Source organism: Globicephala melas, chromosome 2, assembly GCF_963455315.2.
Source record: "Globicephala melas chromosome 2, mGloMel1.2, whole genome shotgun sequence".
NCBI classification, from domain to species: domain Eukaryota; kingdom Metazoa; phylum Chordata; class Mammalia; order Artiodactyla; family Delphinidae; genus Globicephala; species Globicephala melas.
The window spans coordinates 23,422,213-23,443,207 of NC_083315.2; the positions used below are offsets into that span (position 1 = coordinate 23,422,213).

Below are 20,995 nucleotides of genomic sequence, written 5' to 3' on the forward strand. Positions count from 1 at the left end.
TTGAGGTGCCTCTGGTCTTTCCAGACTTTCTAACAGGTAACTGGGCAGATTAGTCTGAATTTTGGGGAGAAATCTGAGCTGGAAGTAAAGATTTGGGAATCATCATCACCTGATTTTGAAAAGAGTGAAAAAGAAACTTTAGGGAGTAGTAGGCCAAGGGCAAGAAGAGAAAGAAAAAGTGATCAAAGAAAGAAGCAACGATGGAGAAAGAGAATCAGATGCACGTAGTACCAAGAATAGAGAGTACCAAGGAATAGAGAGTTTCATAAAGGGCTTGGTGGGAACAACGGTATCTGAGAAGCAGGAAGGATGAAGTCACAGGCCTGCAGCACCGCCTTGGGATGCATTTAATCATGTTAATGGGAAGCTTCAGAAAAGTCTCCAGGGCAGAAACCAGAGCATAGGGAGTTTAGGAATAAAGCTGGAAAAAAAAATTGGAGCAAAGTACATACAAGGAATATGCTTTGAGAAGCGAGAATGAAAAGAGGAAGTTACATGGCCTTTCCCTCATCTAGAGGGGGAGGCTGGTGAAGGTGGGAAGGTTTAAGATGGTAGAACCCAAGGCTGAAGGGAAGATACCAGAAGGAAGGAGAGAAAGATACAGAGGAGAAGAGATAAGGAAGGGAAAGAACTTCCGGGGTGGGGGGGGAGAGGGCGGGGTCAGGAAAGGCGGGGATGGAGAAGGAGCTGGTCCCGAAGATCAGGAGGGATGCTGGGCTCCTTGCTGGACCCTGGAGGACAAGCCATGAGGACAGATGCAGCTCTGGAACCCAGAAGAGTAAATCCAAATGGGGTAACGCGGCTAGTCAGTCCCCACGGTGACATGTCCCTCAACCCAACCCATGTGTTCAGACTACGGCAGCCACATTTGAAAAAGGCTGCAATATTCTAAATGAGCGGTTCCCAAAACCTTTTTAGCACCAGGGACTGGTTTTGTGGAAGACAATTTTCCCACAGACGGGGGGTGGGGGGCAGGTTGAGGGGGTTGGTTCAAGCGACAGGGGGTGGCAGATGGGGCTTCACTCACTCGCCCGCTGCTCACCTCGTGCTGTGCGGCCCAGCTCCTAACAGGCCATGGACTGGTACCGGTCCGCGGCCTGGGGGTTGGGGACCCCTGTTCTAAATCACAGAGGTCGGGCAGTGACACAAATTTCCATCTCACGAGCTACAAAGGCTGGAGTGGCAACAGGAAGGAAGAAGCATCACACTACGCCTCTAAAGTCTCTATGTAAGTATTTTAATGTTATAGCCCCTAAAAAGACAGGGAACAACAGAATGCAAAGAATTTAAATTTTCTATGTTGCTGTCAGTAATAGTAAGAGTGTTCTCATCAGTAGGTATACATTCTCTTTAAACACTAGAAGTGTGAGTAGTTTGATCTGTAGGGGAAATTATAGTCAGATAGTATCCAAAAGGTTACCATGATATAGCTAAATTACCTCTGCCTGTCACAGGTTGAAGAACATTTAAATTCTGGAAGTCCGCATCAGCTTTGTCTAGATAACAAATCTTAAGTACCTTCCTATATTCACTCAATTAGTGATCTTGGGCCTTGATAACACTGCAGGGAGAAACTTTCCAACTATCATTCAAATCATATCTAAAAAGGTGGTCATAAATATTTTAAAACCTAAGTGAACTAATAAGACCTAGACCCATTAAGGATAAGATCTTTTACAACAAATTAAATAAAACAATTTATTGAAGTCTGGACTCAAGATAAGCTAGATTTACTAGCTGACCTTTTATTCATTTAAAGAACAAAATTAGCTCTAATTGCATTAGAATGGAATCCAGTAAATTTTCCCCAGTCTTGTAATGTGGCATCCGTGTAAGGACTGCTGTAATTGTTTACAAGTAAGATGGAAATGCTTTGATTATAATCTTTCCAGTTGTTTTACTGGGTAGTAAAAACATTTCCCAAAACCTAAAGCCAGTTTTTCTGACAGCATACTATTTTCTTCTCTTGAATACACTGCATCTTTGGTGTTAATCAACAAACTATCATGTGCCAGAGGAAGAAATTAAACTTGGGGATTCCATCATAACTTTAGCTCAGTAAAAATGAGAGAGTGATATACAGAGGTTAAGATATCCTAGTCTGGAAAAATCAGAAAAGGGCTGAAGACCCGAGTAAGAATAAATTTAACCACCTGCTTCCTCTTGGAATTATAACTGAGATATATGGGTTTGGGTCTGTGGAATTTATAAGTATAAAAGTTAGCAAGAATAATGTATACCACCCACAATTTGTGTTCTCATTGTTCAGCTGCTAGGAAGTTTCATTTGTAATGTTACCATCTTTCACTAGCATTAAAATAAGTCATTTGCCATAAATTTTAAATACAGTCACTCAAGATTTTTATTCTTATTTATTTATTTTTTTGGGGGGTGGGTCACTGTTCTTGTTAGTTAGCTTCTAATATAGGCAAAATAACCTATGAAATGTTTCAGTATCAGTGGCAAGTTAACCAGGGCAAAACAAAGAAAACTATCAACACTTTTCAATCTTTCTCTCTCTCTCTCTTTTTTTAAAAAAAATCAAAGCAGACAGTTTTATCCGTAGGGAAACAAATTAAAAATAGAAGAACAAAAGGCCTTCCAAATCTGACAGGATGATGGTCTGAAATGTTCTTAAACTTTATTTCTAAAGGATCTTTTTTTTTTAACCAATAAGCTTCCTTGCCCTGCCTCTTCAGTATACTTTTATAAAAATATGAATCTGATTGCCTTTCCCTAAATAAAATAAAAATATATCAATTGTTTTTGCCTGCCCCTCATCCCTTATTCTGGTAGGAGAGTCCTTCTTTCCTTCTGGAACCTAACATTTCCCCTTCTAACAGGGCTCTCCCCCCTCCCACTGGGGCTGGTTCCTAGATGGGAACCCACAGCAGATGCTGTGAAAGGCGGGGTGGGCAGTTCAGCCTGTGAGCACTAAGAACCACACCAGCCAAGAGCAATCTGCACCATCTTTGCCACCACACAGAGGTTAGACAGAGAAAAAGAAAGTGAACAGAGTCTTAATGACACTTTTTGAACCCTTGTTACCACTTTGCCTAAAGCCAATCTCTTTGAGCTAGTCTGATTAGGGTTTCTGCTACTTGCAACCAACGGTCCTGACTAATACAAAGAGAAAGTGTTTCAACTAGGGAAGGGAAGACTCCTTATAGAGGCACCTTCACTGAGTGTGCGTCTATGTTACATCCTTGGATCAGGGGTTGGTGTAAGAAACAGTCAAATAAAAAAAAGGTGTTCTTGCCATCTGGTTCCTTATGGAAATAAAATTTCAAATTTAGTGTCTTCAAAAACTTTGTCTCTCCTGAGAAACTAGGAGGTACCTTCCTTTTTAAAACTGCATTTCACTCTGCACTTATTGCCAGGAAGCCATAATCATATTTGATGTGCAGTCATTTGCTTCTTTTTCCTCTCTTTGGCCTTGGTTTCCTAGTATTTTCTAGTATCTTTATGTTCTCTCCTTAAGTCACCCTTAAATTTGTTTAGACTGGAAAAAAGTCTACATATGAATAAACGACATTTTAAGTGTAGGAAGAAATGTAGAAAGTGAGATAAAAATCATTTGCTATTATTTTTCTAAAGAACTTGTCACTAAAACACCATTATACACATTTCACCTATTATATGTCTTTCAGTGAAATGTGGCTACATAAAAATATAAAACGCTTACTTTCTTTAAAAATATTTTAAATGGTTATTTTTGTAATTGCCCATGGTACCCTCTATTGCTGGCTGTCCTATCAAAAATAGTTAATCAGAAAAGTTTGGATCACAAAAAAGACAACAAATACCTGTACATATTTTACATTTTTAAAGGTTGAACATTATTTTTCAAGATTAATGAGCAAAGTTTTAGCTCCCATTTTTATAGCATATATAATTTAGAAATTACAAGTATTAAGAAGCCTCCTCCCAGGCATAAACTAAACTCTATAAACTGCCATAAAAAACTGAATTACTTACATGAAAAAAAAAAGTGTCCAATTTTCAGCACCTCTGTTAAAAGAGGTTTGATTAATGAAAGAATTTCCTGAATTATAAGAAATACATAATACCATGAGTATTACAATACTCATAGCTGTGGTGATAAAATGTTAGCAGAAAGAAAACTGTAATTTCCAGCAGTAAAGTGGTCATTGAAAAATATCCCAGCATAATTTGCATATTTTGGGAAAAGGATTAAACTTGTGAAAGAGAATACTTATTGTGACCTCTCAGCCAAAAGAAAATTTAGGATTATTAATGATAATGATATTGTTTTCATGAAAGGTACCATAAATGATTCTGTGTCACTTGATCAAATACAGTATCTAACTGGAACAATAACTGAGCCTTACTGGATTTTTGGAGGAGCCCAATTCATTATCCCCTCCCTGGTGAGCTCACTGAATAAGGGCAGCAATGTCCTGAGAGCAGGACCAGCTCCCAACTTCTCCAATACAGTAACCCTACCGACCAGACCAAAGCTCCCTGGCGGGAGAGCCACTCCACCCTCGGAAGAGCCAGGGAACAGATGGAGAAAAGGACAGAGCTGCCTCCCCAGTGCCAGGGAGATGACAGCATTAAAGATACATTTGAGAAATGTGAGGGGGAAAGAACGCTTAACCCCCTAAGCACTACCATTATTCACCCCCAAATCTTTACAAACCTTGACCTTTTTCTTAATACTTTACCAATACCTAAAGTTATCTTTTTTAATGAGAAGCTCCTTTAACAGAATTTTGAGCTTTATAAATATAACCACACATTTAATGTTCTGCCATGTCTCTCCCAACAATCCTATCTAAACAGTCCCACACTAAGGTACTTCCTTCCTCACGTTACTCTGCTCTATTTATATCCTTCATAGAAATAAATAAATGAACAAATGCCGAAAGTTAGCCCAATTTTCCCACACTTGCTCAAAATAAAGGGATGGTAAGACTGGGATAACAAATAACATGGCGACTGTGCTGCCACTTGCCCATCCCACAGTGGACATTACACGCACTGTACTCTCTGTCACCAAGTCCAGTGAGACCTCAAAATCCTGATCCATATGGCTCCAGGTGCTGCCCCCGGCCAAGCTGAAACCTACCTGCTTTCTTGGCATCAAGGCAAAACTTGACTGTTGGGCCAGACTCAGTTATTTCATGATTTATTTGAATGTATTGTTTCTCCCCATTCATATCACCCCCACAAACTACGGATGTTGAGATTGTAACTTCAGGGTTAGTATTCTAGTTTCATCTTCAATACAGACTAACAGGAACTCTGGGTCCCCATTACTGGGAGACCTACTGAAGGAATTTGAGGTCCTTGTAAAGTCACCCTGAGTTTTAACACTATCAGAAGGAGGCACTGGACTGACCACAGACCCTTTAGAATCCAGTTTCCAGGCACGTTAAATGAAGCGGAAAACAAGGGCCCTCTGTCTGGCTTCAAGGGACAATAATAGAGAATAGAGGAAATAATCTAACCTCAAAGTACCTTCCTGGATCACGGGTCAAAGGCATAATTTCTTTATAAGATTTAGAAACTAAATATTGTCTTAAAGATCTTCCAACGAGAGTGTAAAATTTGAACGCTGTAAAGCTTTTTCTTTTTCCTGTAGTTTCAAAAGACTATTCTCTGCCTGTTCTTTAGCAGTAGACAACCCCTCCCCATAGACTATTCAAACTCCTCCATTTGAATGCGAGTCTGCTCATTAATTCCACTTCAAAAGAGCATCATTACACGCCCCCGGCTGTATACAAACTAAGTAAAGGCACATTTATATAAATCTACCATCTCTTTTCCATTATTACTGCCAAGGAATAAGCCATGTATCCTTATGCTATGACAATAAAAGATTATTTTTAATTTCATATAATTTTCATGTTCATAAAATGTTATCCTTCTTTTAATTTTTTTTCAAACATTCTTGGCTTGTGAGTCATAAAAAACAGACAGTGGGATGGACTGGCCCACAGCCATAGTTTGCTGACCCCTGATTTAGATTTAAAACAAAAAAACAGAAAACAAACAAGTTAAAAAAAAAACCAACCCTTATCATTAACTTATATTTTATATAAAATCCTATTGCTATGTGACTTGGGCCTCTTTTTCTCTCTCTTTTTAAGTTTAAAATGTAATATATTTCACTTAAGTTATTCCTTTGCTCATTATAAGTATTTCCTCGTGTCTGACTTTGGTCAAGTGATTGACTATTCATATGATATGGGAGTTATTTACCTAAATGTCAGAAAGTTTACATGTTACATAAAGTTATACTTTCAAGGACAATTTGTCTAGAATGTCTGGGTACTATAATTTCCGTAATACTGAACATTTTGTTCCAGAGTCATAGGATCTATTTCTCACATCTTCCAATATCTTAGGTATATGAGTGATTTATCGAGAGGAAAAGAAATTACTCGACAGAATAACTGAAAGACGCTTAAGGGTAGATGAGATGAATATTACTATCAGTGCCTTTTTACAAACCTTATTTCTCTAAAGGAATAAGCAAGCCAAACTTCTGTGTGAAAGGAAAGATGAAGTAATGGTGAGTTATGAGAAAACTGGAATAAATATGAACGGGTAGGAGAAAAGTAGTTGTCCAATGATAAATAAGAACATCTTCCCTTTACAGTAGTGAACCCAAGTACAGGATTTCCAAGGAGATGGTAGGTACAGTTATTTTGGTTGGGTCTCTTTGTTAACTAGCCCTCTGTCCTCTGATGGTTGAGGGAGAAGGATGTTACTAAAATTTCTCATCAGAATAATGCTGGGATTTTTCGTTGTATTACATTTAGAACTAACAGAAGCAGCGGCTGCATAAAATACACGCTACACACAAACTTTAAGATGGAACAAACCATGAGAATGTAAAGCAAATTTCCTGTTGTCTACTGTACCTACTAAATAAATAAGTTCATGGCTACTACTTTCATTTTTATGGCTAAAAATTGAATAAAAGTTAAATGCCTTGTAAGCCTATTTCCTACATAATATTTGATTGTTTGCAGTGTAAACTAATCCATTTTCAGGCTTACTGGTAAAAAGTAAGGTTGTAAACTTGTACTTTGAGCTTGTAAAATTCATTTAAATGATGTATAATATGATTTTTAGAAGAATGATTTTCAACATGATTTACAAAAAAAAAATCAATGCTTCATTACCCTATTAGGATCATATAATAGCACTGTAGGCCTTAATTCATACCCTCAAAATGAATAAAAGAAACATAGCCAACTAATTTACTTTGAAGAAGGGTGGGTGGATGTGATGATCCCATGAAAATTAAGAAAATAAACAGTAAACATGGGGTTTACATTTCCAGTTCTCTCTTAAAAAAAAAAAAAGAGCAGACAATTCAGACTTCAGTTACTATTATATACTGTTTCACCAAGCCTTTGGCAGTATCCTTGTTTTATATGCACAGAATAAAACCATGTGCCATCTGAGCAAGAAAAGAATCTTCATTCTTTGTCCTGGTGACAGAGAACACACACTTGAAAAGGTTTAACATTACATCCACCTGGGCGTAACATGGTAGTCAGTCCATTCAATACATAGTTTCTTATTTTTCAGATAACCAGAGCCTTACAAACTATGCAGAAACAATGTCCTGTGCTAGTCTTTACAAAAGAGAAAAAGTGCCAGAAAAAAAAAACCCAAAACACAAAGGATCCTATATGTTGAATAAAGCAATAAGCATTAACTCTGAGGAAGAAACCAATAAAAATTTGAAAATGAAGACTTTTCAAAATACAGCTTGACCCTACTATATATTCACACTGGGAAAAGGTCTATAGAATTAAGTCCACTAGGAAAGAGTAGTGAAGGTTAAGTTCTATCTGTTGCACTCTAACTGGAAACGTCTGTACTTACATTTTGTCTTGGCCAGCTCCAACTCGGAGAGTCAATCTGGGGATCACTGGGCTTGGGGCTGGGACCACTGGCTCCACTTTTATCTGTTGAAGATATTACGTTAGAGTCAAATACTTTTTTTTCAACAAAAGTACCTCCTCCCTTTTCTCCTACTTCCTCATCTCCACAAACTTGATAAGCCTTTAAGTTTCAAATGTGCCTAAAATGCTAGATGTAAAGATAAACTGGGCTATTTTGTTTTCGTTTCCCAACAACTGAAGGCTACCAGGCAACATGGAAAATTCCATAAACTTTAAACACTAGTAAATATGGGAGTTATTTCTGCATTTTCTTAGTTTTGACTAATTTCTTGGATTTTATTGTTAGAATTTTTAAACAGAAACTGTTACCTGGGTCATTCAGTGGAACGTTTAAGTAACTGCCAGACTTAACAAAAACAGAAAAAAATGCAGTCATAGCTTCACTATAAGATAAAATGAATCTATTAATGGGTCTTGAAAAACATTAGACTCATCTCATGTTTACAATGTCATAAAAGAAAACCAATACACTAAGTGTAATTACAGCACTGAATTGTTCCATTTTTTGGCTAGTAGAAAAATGATCTAAAATATTGCACAAGACAAAACATATTTATTTAGAAAGGATTTATGGCAAAGGCAATAACTGCTGAATAAGTTGAAGATCTCACAAATATTTGAGCTAATAATCAGAAAGGGAATACACAAATTGAGTATGGTGTTAAAGGCATTCTCCACAATTGCTGGCTTGAAGATCCTATATAGAACAATTGACATTTTGAATGAACAAAATGAACAAGAGATGTGCAGTTCAAATTATTATCTACATCAGAGTTTTCCAGCATTTTTGGTGGGATGGTTCCTTGGTGGTCCCAGGCACGGCCACATGTTTAACATCCCTACATGCCAGTAGGACACTGCTAGTCACTGTGACAACTAGTGCAAACCACTGATTTATATATTTCAAGCTCAAGAGTTAAATCATAACAGAACAGTGCAGTGGTTCTAAAGGGGAAGGAATTTATAACGTAGTGCTCAGTATAGTATATCATATAATCAATATATTGCACATTGATCAAATCTATCATTTTTTTTCATATGTTTTTACCTGTCCCCTTCTTGAATTGTTTTTTTTTTTAAATCCCACCGTCACATCAAGATCGATGACTTCTATCATTCTCTTGAACAGTGCATGGTACGCAGGAGGTACTCAACCAATGTCTGTTGAATGAACCACTTATCCTGCAAGTACCCTCAACTCTCTTGCCTCTCGGTCATTTCACCATTCATCCAGGACCAATCTAAAATCATTCTCTAGGGCACTGAGTAATTCCAAAGAAAATATTTAAAACTGTACAAACTTCTGCCATCAAAACTCCAATTTCATCTGTGCCTTTAATACTATCTGCTTATTTGGATTCCCAGCTAAACTAGTTAAGAGCAGAAACCATGCCTGTTCTGTCTGTTGCTATTTCCCAGTGCCTATCGTAGGGTCTGACACGTAAGTGCTTAAGATATATTTTAAAAATTAATCGGAAGTGATTATTTACAGCTTTTAAGACCCATCCCGTGAGTTCCTTCCTCTTTTGCCCTTCAAACCCCACAGGACAAAATACTGAGGCCACTAAGCAGAATTCCTTCAATTCCCTACAAACTTCTCTGCATTCACAATTACACTAGAGTCCATCTCCTCCAGTCTTCGAAAGACTTCCTCCTTATTTGTAGCATCTTCAACTTCTCAGTTCCACTCATTATTTTCATCTAGCTTTCAAATGTGCTCAACTCTATCCTTTAAAAAACTTACCTCCCCTTCAACCTCTCACTGACGACCTCTCACATTTTCTAGTCTTCACTTCATTGTCTGCATTTCTCCATTTCTCCTTCATACCTCACCCAACTCCACTCTACTTTCTGGCCCAAGCACGCCACTAAACTATTCCTTCTAGACACTCAATCTTTCCGAATGTCCCGTCTGTTTCTTCACTGAGGTCTTCATCACGCTCCTTCCCTGTCCCTAGCAAAGTCCTCTCCTCTCGTCCTCCCATACTTTCTCCACTGACCTCATCCATGTCCATGGTTTCAATCCTAAGTTGTTGGGTTTTTTTTAACTTTTTTTTTTTTTGGCCGTGCCACGTGGCTTGCGGGATCTTAGTTCCCCCACCAGGGATCGAACCCGGGCCCCCTGCAGTGACAGCACTGAGTCCTAACCACTGAACCGCCAGGGAATTCCCTCAATCCTAAGTTTTCAATATGGCATGTCTTCAAAATCTCCCTCTCTAGACCAGCACTGATTGGAACTAAGACCAAAACATAATGCTGCCCACTGAACATTTTCAGCTCAATATCCTATAAGGATTTCATCTCATTACATCTAAATCTTATCAACTCCCCCACGAAAACCTGCTCCTCTAAATGGTCTCACTTTTGGCAGATGTCTCTTTTATTTGCCCAGTTCTTAGTCCAGTGGTTTTCCTCAAGGCCTCGGGGGTCAAGGGTCACTGGGGAGGGGGCAAAGCAAGACCCATGGAAAATTTTTGTGTTCAATTTCTCCTCTATTTTTTTTGAACACAGGGTTCCATATCTAAACAAATCTGAAAACCAGTGGTCTAGCCTATTTTGTAAACTACTAAGGCTTCTACATTTTTCTCACCATTCTGTGTTATCTGTGGGAAAAAAAACAAATATATCCAAAACAAACATTTATAAAACACTTAATGTTTGCCAGGCATTGTGTTTGGTTATTTTCCAGATGTTCTCATTTAGGTTCTTTAACAAACAGGTTGGGGTATGGTTTCCATTTTACAGAGGAACTGATCATACATGAAGCAACCATTTTTCCTTTCTTTCCTGTTTCTTTTTCCTTTTCTGTTTTTGGGTCACAAAAATAGCAAAACTAGGACTGAATACAATTTTTTTTTTTATTCAGAGAATGAAAAATTATATAAAGTTCCTATATTTCTTCAATTCTAAAAAATTTTAGGGTCACACACTCCTAATTGACCTGAGTACTGGGAGTAATATTCCATGTTCCTTCAACCCACAATACTATTATTGAAGCACTTAAATAATACTTTCTTAAGCTTTATTAAAAAATAAAGCTGTTTGCCCTAACTTTCAAAAAATCTTCTTCACTATTATTATGCTTCACATTGTATTTTGGTCCACTGCTATTACCACACTACACAATAATTATAACTTACCGGTATAGCACTTCACAAAGTGTGTCCCATATACATAATCCAATCTGATCTTCACAACTCTATAAGGTAGGTGTGGAAGCTATTACTACTCACATGTACTAAGGGCTCAGAAAGATTAAGTGGTTTGGCCAGTTACAAAGTTAGTAAGTAAATGACTGAAATCCAGTTCTCCTGGCACCAAATTCACCCTCTGTTCTACCATACTACTCGTGACTCTTTGCCAAACATTTCTGAGTCCTTTTTTCTGGTAATGCTGGTGTCTTGCATGGAGCTATTTAGTCTCTTTGTCAATGTCTTTTATGATGAATGACATATACTTGTGAGATGTCTAGGGTACACTGTAAAATATATTTTTTTCTCTACGTTATTTATACCATGTAACAGGTGTAAACTGGACTGTCCCAGGCAAACCAGGACATATTGCAACCCTACCTAAAAATAGTTAAATACTTTAATTTCATTCTTAAAGAAGTTAAAGCAGATTTAACTTAAAGATAAAATTCAAGCAAGCATAGAAAAAGACCAATAAGAATGCTAACAATGTAGATATAGAAAGTACAGTTTCTAAATAAAAATTTCTCACCAGACTTTTGTTTATGTTAACTTTATCTGAATGCCCACCCAAATAAAAACACAGGGATGTTTCCTACAATCATGAAATAATTTCTCATGTGTCTGTTCCAGCAATCAACACACTAGATGACAATGACTTCAATTATTTACCGTCATCTTTTAATGGCATGAAGCAAAAATCTGGGGGAAACAAGAGCTTGTAAGGGTTAAAATAAAAGAACAGTACTTTAGAGCGATGCTGAGAATTGGGGCACGCAGAAGAGCATTTACAGTGGATTACTAAGCTTCCCAATTCACCAAAGAGGCAAAGTCCAGTAATATAAGACTCCTTTGTAGCTAACTAAAAATACATTGTCAGTGGATTTGTCCAGTTTTATGTATAAGCAATACTTCTTTCACCTGAACTAATACTAGTAGTCATATAAGCCCCTTATTGCCATGTGCTGCATTTTTTTTGCTAATCTTCAAGGATTTAGCTTCTTTGCCACATACCTCAGGGCACCAACTGATAAAGCTCTAACTCTCCATTTTTCCGGGACACCAGCAGTGCGGCCTTGCAAAAAATGAAAATCGCTCAAGAGATTTAAAGGGGAAATTTATTTTTAAAATCCTGACTTGAAGCAAAGAGGTGGATTTTTAAAAAGCTTATCTATAAGGAATCAGTTTAAATTTAAATTCTATCTTGGAACTCTTTCATGCATTCCAGCTTTAAAGTTTATCTTCTGACAGGGACTTTCTGCAAAGGTAATGGGCAGCTTTGTCAATATAATCTGGCCAAGTTTTACTTCCTATTTTTTTAAATGTTAAACTTCTTTCATTAAAAAAAAAACAAACAAAAACCTATGTATGTGTGCTAGGTAGGGTGGCAGCAAGTTCAGCCAGCACTAGTTCAGATGTTTATCTATGCTAATATGTCAGAAAAACACCCAGAAATACTACTGGTGAAAAGCGGAATTTAAAAACCAAATATTTTAGATGCTGAACTATGACAAATGGTAACCATCCTGTTATCTTTCTTAACGATGAAGGTCTGTACATTATTTCCATTCAGAAACATAGTCTAACACTGATAGACTGTTTAAAATATTCAACAGACAGAAGATCTACGGTTGTGGTGAAGTATAACAAGCGGGATCCCGCGAGGACAATGAAACAGGACTCGGGCTTTCAGTAAGTGTTCAGTTCGTTCCTCTGAAGCCTTGGGGATGGACTTCAGGAAACTTTGATAAATTCAAACATACTTAAACATTAAGTTACTGGCTTCCCCTTGGAACAAATAGTTATAAGAAACAGCAGGGAATATTTCCCCCTTCTTACTGGGGTTATTTTATTTACTGAAAACCCTTCATTTCACTAGTTAATCATGAAAGCTGATGAGAAAAGGCTGGAAACGAGTCAACAGTACTTTACATAGAAAGGAAAGACGATGGAGACCTTCTGTCAAAGGCACAAACCGGGAAGACCACTTCTCATTCTCTAAAAAACAAACTGTTTAAAGTTCAGTAAAAGACTATTTCGGGGCAGATGCTAAGGGATTTGGGGATAGACTGGAGAAACATGAGCCATTTTAATTGTTCTGATGACTGAAATCATTCAAGCTTTGAGGACCGCCACTGCCTGTCCTTTAAAATATGGCAGCTGAACGGGAGCTCACTATGGGCTAATCAGGGACTAAAGTTTTCTAAAAATCACGAAGGCCCTTTACTCTAGATTGTGAGCCATTCTCACCCCCCTCACCAGCTTCCATCGTGGGCCTGAGAAGCCCACGGGCTTTAACCAGACAGGCCTGGGTCATGTCACAGCTTGTCCGCAAGTTACCCTACCTCCCTGTGCAGTTTTCTCAACCCTCAGAGCTGTCGGCCAGCCCTGACAAGGACCAAGCGGACTCACTCATTAAATACCAACTGTGTGCTGATGTCATTTACCACCAGGTTAGCTCACTCAGTTGCCAATGTTAGCTCAAATAAAACAAGTGATCAGGCAGCAGGAGAAAAACGGGGGGCGGCGGGGGGGGCGCGGGGAGCTCCATTATGAAGTATGAGCTTTCCATTCTAAACAGATCCCAATTATCTCTGGGTTGATCATCAGCATTACTGGTTACTGTAAAGAAACTGGATTGTCAGAGTCCATGTATCTTAAATGACACAAACTAGTCTTCACTCAGTGTTTCCTATGAGAAGGCAGAAGAGAAAGCCTTTTAAGCCAAAATATTCTTAAGAGCACGTATAAAAACTATTGTTCTTAAACAGAGGGAAAGCATACTTTATAATGACGCGGTCTCTTCCCGGTGTCGAATGGGAGGAGGTAGAGAGTGAAGGAAGCAGAGGGTCAGAGGTTAGGAGAGGCTGGTGAGTAACTAAGAAGTGGCAGAGCTGAGACCAAAAACCAGGTCAGTCTGACTGCCAAAGCCCAGGCTCTTCAAGGCCCAGTACTGGGCCTTTTTATCTACAGTCTGTGACGTCATCATTTTGGGGTGAAACTCTACCAGGTCTTCTCAGATCATACTCCAATAAGAGCATAAAGACATATTTCCAAGTCTGACAGATGGATTTTGGCTTGTCTTCTATACAAGGTTATATGAACCTTCAATTCCACTAACATAAATGAGACATTTTCTTATTTATTTTTTTACTGAAAATGCCACAAGTAAAAAGAGCCAGGGTTTGAAAGAAAGTCATGTAATACATACACTGACAAACACAAACACAGAATTATAATAAAAATTTAAACTGCTCTGAAATTTTCTATTAGGTTTATCACAGCTAAAGCTATTATGGTCAAGTTTGTGACCGTTTAACACATTGCTCTTAGTATGTTTTCCATAAAAAGTTACTTTGGTTCTACTTGCAACAGATGAAAGAGCACACTCCTAACCCTGACTGATGCACACTAGCTGCCCATAAGGGGAATTAGAAGACTGCATGAATCGCCATACTCTGGATTATTAGCACTACTAGAAAAACGATTTTTCCTTCTGAGGGGGCATCACTGAACCAGGTGCCATAAATTATTTCACTTAATCCATTTTTAATTTAAATGTAGGAAAGGAGAGTGGTTAAGAACATTAGTTATAGTAGCTGATGACGGCCTGGGTTGAAATTGTGGTTCCCGTTCAACCACTTATTGGGTGTCTGATCCTGGGCAAGTTTATTCATCTCTCTAAGCCTCAGATTCTCATCTTAAAGTGACAGTAATTACAGTATCTACCTGATAGAGTTGTGATAAGGAACTAAACTTATATATGGTGTTTAGCATACAGTAAATAATAAATGTTAACTATTACTGTCTGCAGTTTTTAAAAAAGTGTGATTATCATATCCCACTTTAAAGACGAAATGCTGGGAAATTCCTTGGCGGTCCAGTGGTTAAGATTCCATGCTTCCTCTGCAGGGGGTGTGGGTTCGATCCCTGGTCGGGGCACATCCCGCATGCCGCATGGTGTGGCCAAAAAGATAAAATAAAATAAAATGAAAAATAAAGATGAAATGCCTATGGATTAAAGAACTAAAACACCTGCCTCAGATCTGCCTGATTCCAAAGCCCAAGGCTCTTTCTAACTACCATGCAGATTCCCGTTTAATTAATGGGATCTTTATTGGTTCTTGTATTGATAAAAGTGGGTATGACTGGTAAAAACTTTATAGGTAGGTAAAGTAAATATGGGGAGGTTTTTCTTTTAATTAAAAAAAAATGCCCTTGCTTGCTGATCCAGGTCCGTGTCCAGGACAGTTGCTTCTGTGAGCTGCTGAGGAGCCGGAGGAAGGAAACCACGGCCCTCGGCCTTCTGACTGCAGACGTTTTCTTGGGGCAGCTTATATACGCCTTGTTTTGATTTACTCTTGTTGTCTTCTGTGCGTATGTAAGAAAATTCTTAGATCATATGCAACCCAGTTTCACGTCTACTTTCATTTACTCATATGGCTTGATACTTGGGGGATTAAGTGGGGTTGAAAAAAGAGAAGTCCTAATGTCTAAGTTAATATCTCAATTTCTACTCCTTGTCAATGGCATCCCACAGGTTACAATAGATTTACCCTTTCCTAGCTGCGCAAAGGGCTAAAATTTAAAAGGATGCCCAGGAAGCAGACATAATTTTTCAACACTGGAACCACAGCTGACTCACCCTGTCACACACAGGTCAGTCACCAGGGTCCAATGAAGCAGCCGCCTCTATTCAGGTTTCTATGTTTTAGGGGTTGATTCAAAATGGAATAATAACACTCGCCATCCCCATCACCGCCTTCTCCACTTATTCAGCATTTACTTATGTGCCAGAAATGGTACTAAGCAGGTCTCAGATGTTATCTCATTTAATCCTCACCTAAGCCACTTGCCGAAGTTCACAGGGCTGAAAAAGTCAGGATGGGAACTCCTAACTCCAGAGACAATAACGTTTATTATTTTTAAAGCCCTGATGGCTGACTTTTGTAAGTTTTTATCTTTAAAAACTGATCCATAACCATCAACACTGATACAAGGACTTGTATTCCTCTGTTAGGTGAAATCTGTGCGACTCCTAACTGACCCTTTGCCTCTAGCCAGGATGGTCTGAGAGACATGTCCTTGCCAAAGTCAGGTAGGTGCTGAGGAAAAGCATGGGCCGCTGTTACCAGCTAACCTGATGGGCTTTACTGAAGTTCACAGTGGCCTCTGAAACACCTCTACTGACTTTCCAGAGGTGAGATGGTGATGAAAGCAACAGTACTCTGATGTGCTGAGGGCTCACTTGCCAAGTTACTAGGTACCCGATGGGTAAGCGGCTAATCGCTGCCAGGCAGGATCACCAGCCGTAAACATTTCTAAACGGGAAGTAAGTCTGTGTGTAAATGACCCGGCTCCTGCTGGTTGTGTGACCTTGATCCTGGACAAGTCACTCAGGCTGTTTCTCATCCATAAAGGTTGATAATAATATCTGCTGGACCTGTGTGACGGGTGTGTCGGGGGAGACACTAAGGTATATGGAAGTGCTTTAAAATCTTCCGGGCACCACGGAAAAATAAATAACACAATGATAAAGTGATTTCAAAAATGGAAAAAAGAGTTGGATTTCTATGTCTTGCTGATGTTCGGTTATTAATATCAGAAGTTCCATTCCACTGCCTTATATTTTAGAATAATAGCCAAGGGGGACAGAGAAAGAAAAAAGTTAGGCAGAAAAATGTGAGAGGTTACCTAGCTTGTCAGCTAAACTAATCTTCCCAGTTAAGTCTGAAATGGAAAACACTGCAAAAGTATGGATAATGGAGCTGCTGTAGGTCAAATACAGCATATTTTATCATGTGGAAAAAATTACTAGGTATGATTTTGTAGCCACCCTCAAAGAGGAATGCTCCCAGAGGGCAGGGAAAGGCTACCTGAGGATCTGTACGTATGGCACCAGACACTTAGACACTTTTTAAGAAAGTTTAAAATAAATTTCTCCATCAACAAGTCAACCACTATAACCCAAAGAACTGTGGAGAGAGAGCAAAGCTATAAAAGCAGAGGTCGCATCTTGTGCCCATAGGATCGAGGTCCTGGTTGCTACAAAGTGCACGATGAACATCAGTTTCTTTGGCTATATTCTACGGAAGCCTGATTTACTTATATGGGAAAATACTTAGAATTAGTTTCTACCCACCAACCAGGCTGCCAGATGAGCTAGATACTCAGAGACATGTCCTAATCTTTTTAAAGCAGAAAAGAGGGACTTCCCTGGTGGTACAGTGGTTAAGAATCCGCCTGCCAATGTAGGAGACACAGGTTCGATCCCTGGTCCGGGAAGATCCCACATGCCATGGAGCAACTAAGCCTGTGCGCCACAACTACTAAGCCTGTGCTCTAGAGCCTGCAAGCCACAACTCCTGAACCCGCGTGCCACAACTACTGAAGCCCACACGCCTAGAGCCCGTGCTCTGTAACAAGAGAAACCACTGCAATGAGAAGCCCGCGCACCGCGACGAAGAGTAGCCCCCGCTCGCCGCAACTAGAGAAAGCCCACACGCAGCCACAAACAAAATAAATAAATAAAAATTTAAAAATATCCTGTTAAAAAAAAGAAAGCAGGGCTTCACTGGTGGTGCAGTAGTTGAGAGTCCGCCTGCTGATGCAGGGGACACGGGTTCGTGCCCCGGTCCGGGAAGATCCCACATGCCGCGGAGCGGCTGGGCCCGTGAGCCATGGCCACTGAGCCTGCGCATCCGGAGCCTGTGCTCCGCAGCGGGAGAGGCCACAGCAGTGAGAGGCCCGTGTATCGCAAAAGAGAAGAAAAAAAAAAAGGCAGAAAATAGAAGGATAAGAGATGCTACAGGAAGTAGAAGACAGGCATAACCTTAAATACTTGCAAAAATGGCTCACCAAACAAAACTGAGTCAGTGAGCAAGGACTCCATGGGCCTTGCTGTCCTCTTAGGACAGCGCCATGGTTTTACCTGCTCTTAGAAAACTGGGTGCTGCCTTTCCCGGGTATCTAATATTTGGGTACAAATTAGCATGCTGCAGACTTGATAATTACAAAAATATTATTCACTGTTGAAGATTACAGATCTTTTCAAACTGCCAGAGATTTGTGTGGTTAACGCAGAGCTGATGGTCTGTGATTAGACTGCTCTTAGGCTATGAATTTTTAACGTTTTCCAGCGTGTGGGGAGGGGGGTTGATGACAAGTTTATGGGTTTGAGAATTAAAATTAAATTTTGTAAACGCATTACAGACGTGTTTCCAGTTAAGCTGTGGGTGATTTACATCCGAAAAAGACAATTGCTGGCTTTGTTTACCTGCGCTTTCAATAGAACTTGGATGAGACAGGGCCCCCAAGGATGAAGTGCTTACTTTTTCATGCTTGTGTCTCTCCTTCTCTTTCTCCCTCTTCTCTCTCTCTCGCTTCTCCTTCTCCCTCTCCTTCTCCTTCTTCTCCTTCTCCTTCTCTCTCTCTTTCTTTTTCTTCTTCTCCTTTTTGTCCTTTTTCCTTTCCTTCTCCTTGGGCTTCTCTTTCTCTTCGAACAGCTTCTCGGGAAGCATGGGTGTCAAGGAGGGCAGCATGGCCGGGATCCTCACGGCCGCCGCGGGGCTGAACAGGGGCAGCGCCATGTCCTTGGGGGGCAGGACCAGGGGGACTGGGGCAGCCTTCAGCTTCTCTTCTCGGCCTTTCTCTTTCGTTTTCTCTTTGTCCCGCTTCTCTTTATCCTTTTTGCCCTTTTCTCTATCTTTCTTCTTGTCTTTGTGCTTCTCCTTTTCCCTTCTCACCATTCCATCTTTCAGTCTTGCTTTTGGATCCACATCTTCAAACTCTTTTATCTTAAACTTGTAGGGATCTGCCTCTTCGTCTTTGAGAAAGTCCTTCCAGGGATACTTGGCTTCCTTGCTGGTCTCCTTCCCTTTCTCCTTCTCTTTGCTTCTCTCCTTGCTTTTGTCCCTGTCCCTCTCCTTATCTCTCTGCTTCTCTTTCTTTTTCATCTTCGTCTTCATTTCCTTTTTCAGCTTCTTTTTGACGTCCGTGGAGGCCGGCGCTTTGGGTTTCTCCTCGTATACCTTGTGCAGTGGCTCAGGGGTGGGAGGAGAGACTGAAGGGGAGGAGATGTAAGGGAAGCTGGGGGGCACGCTGGGAGGGGTCCCCATCTTGGCTTTCCGGACCACCTCGTCGATGGATGCGTCCATTGTCCAGGAATTGTCAGAACTTGAAGCTCCGCCTGAAAGAGGGAGAGGGGTGGACCCGGACTTGGGGAAGTTGCTGGAGGAAGTGGTAGCTTTTGGGGTAGCACATTCTGAACCTGAAATCCTCTTAGGGCTGGTAAAAATGTCTCCTTCTGACTCGGACCCAGAAGAAAACTCGAAAGGGTCTGGCTCCCGTTCGGCACAAGCCCGTGCAATCACAGCATCAATAGAGTCGTCGATGGTCTTATCAGTCACGACGGCCTTTTTCGGCTGATTCTCATGGTTCAGTTTCCCAGCATCGGGGGCTGTTTGTATTTGTTTCACCTGAATGGTCTCTTTACTAATTTTTTCACTTATTGTAGCTGAAAGAGTCCTGTTAGGGGTGTCGGGTCTGATGGGTACTTGAGGAATGTGAGTGATGACCTTGGGACTCTTGGGGCTTTTGGGGCTCTTCGAACGTCCAGGAGACTTCTTTTCTTTGGATATGGTTTTTGGAGACCGAATAGGACTTCCGACCATTGCTGGTGATGGAGTCATTTTGGGTGATTTAGTCTTCTGCCCTGGAGAACTGGTTTTAGTCTTTGTTTTAGGTGTAAACGACCTTGCTTCCAACGGTTTTGCAGTTGGCAGCTGTGATTTTGCCACTGGAGCTAACATTGGTGGCTCTGGTGACGGAGGAGCTAGGTCCGTGCTGTCCTGGACGTGGACGGGGGACAGCATTGGTGGGATCTTCTGGGGGTTTATTGAGCTGAGTGGCTCTCGAGCCTCCAGTAACACCACGTCCAGGGCGTCCCCTTTAGTGCTTAGCAGGCGTGGCCGCTTCATCGTGGGCATTTCTTCAGCTTCCGGACTGTCCAGCGGTCTCTTACCCAAGAAGTTCTCATCATTGATAATTTCCTCCTCTTCCAGTTCATCATCTTCTTCCAAGGGAACCTGCATGGCTTCTGCTGATGTGCCCCCATCGGTGGGCACCTGCTCTTCTTCTTCTTCTGGTGAAGGAAGAAAAATGAAGTATTAGAACATACATATATATAAAACCTAAGAAATGAAAACAATGCTTCAAACGTGATTTCTAAGAAAGAAAGGAAATTATTGACAGTTGTTAGAGAGTAAAGTGGTAAGTTTTCTAGAACCTTCCAAACTTGCATGCTGTCGTGCTTTGAAGAGTGGCAACCAGTGACAGGAGATATACAAACCGCTTTCCTTTCTAGTGGTGTGGCTCTAAATGCAGGATCTGGAGTTTGCTAAGGATTTCCTGTTTGCCCTCTGCTTCCTTAATTAATTCTTTTCCTAACTTGACTAAATACTGCCTTTCTGTTTTCTGCCTCCTCTTATGTACACGTGTACACACACACACACACACACACACACAGACACACCCCTACCTCTAAAAACCAAGAGATGGGGGACTTCCCCAGGGGTCTAGTGGTATAGAAGCCACCTTCCAATGCAGGGGATGCGGGTTCGATCCCTGGTCAGGGAACTAAGATCCCACACGCCGCATAGCAACTAAAGCCCACGCGCCACTATTACTGAGTTTGCACGTCTCAATGAGAGAGCCTGCATGCCGCAAACTACAGAGCCCATGCGCGCTGGAGCTCACACGTCTCAACTAGAGAGAGAAAACCCTCACGCCACAACCAGAGAGATGCCCGGGTGCTGCAACAAGAGACCACACACTGTAATGAAAGATCCTGCACGC

The 20,995-nt window shown here is 40.5% G+C and overlaps 1 protein-coding gene across 2 annotated transcripts in view; it reads right to left on the bottom strand.

Annotated features, from left to right (window-relative positions):
• The window catches only part of TAF3 (TATA-box binding protein associated factor 3), a 152,744-nt gene that overhangs the window by 19,060 nt on the left and 112,689 nt on the right, over positions 1 to 20,995 (bottom strand). For both annotated transcript variants that reach the window (XM_030836918.2, XM_070044833.1), the window contains exons 3-4: positions 18,472 to 20,282; positions 7,870 to 7,952 (exon numbers count right to left, since the gene is read on the bottom strand). In XM_030836918.2, coding sequence (XP_030692778.1) covers positions 7,870 to 7,952; positions 18,472 to 20,282 — 1,894 coding nt within the window. The remainder of the gene's footprint in view (positions 1 to 7,869; positions 7,953 to 18,471; positions 20,283 to 20,995) is intronic.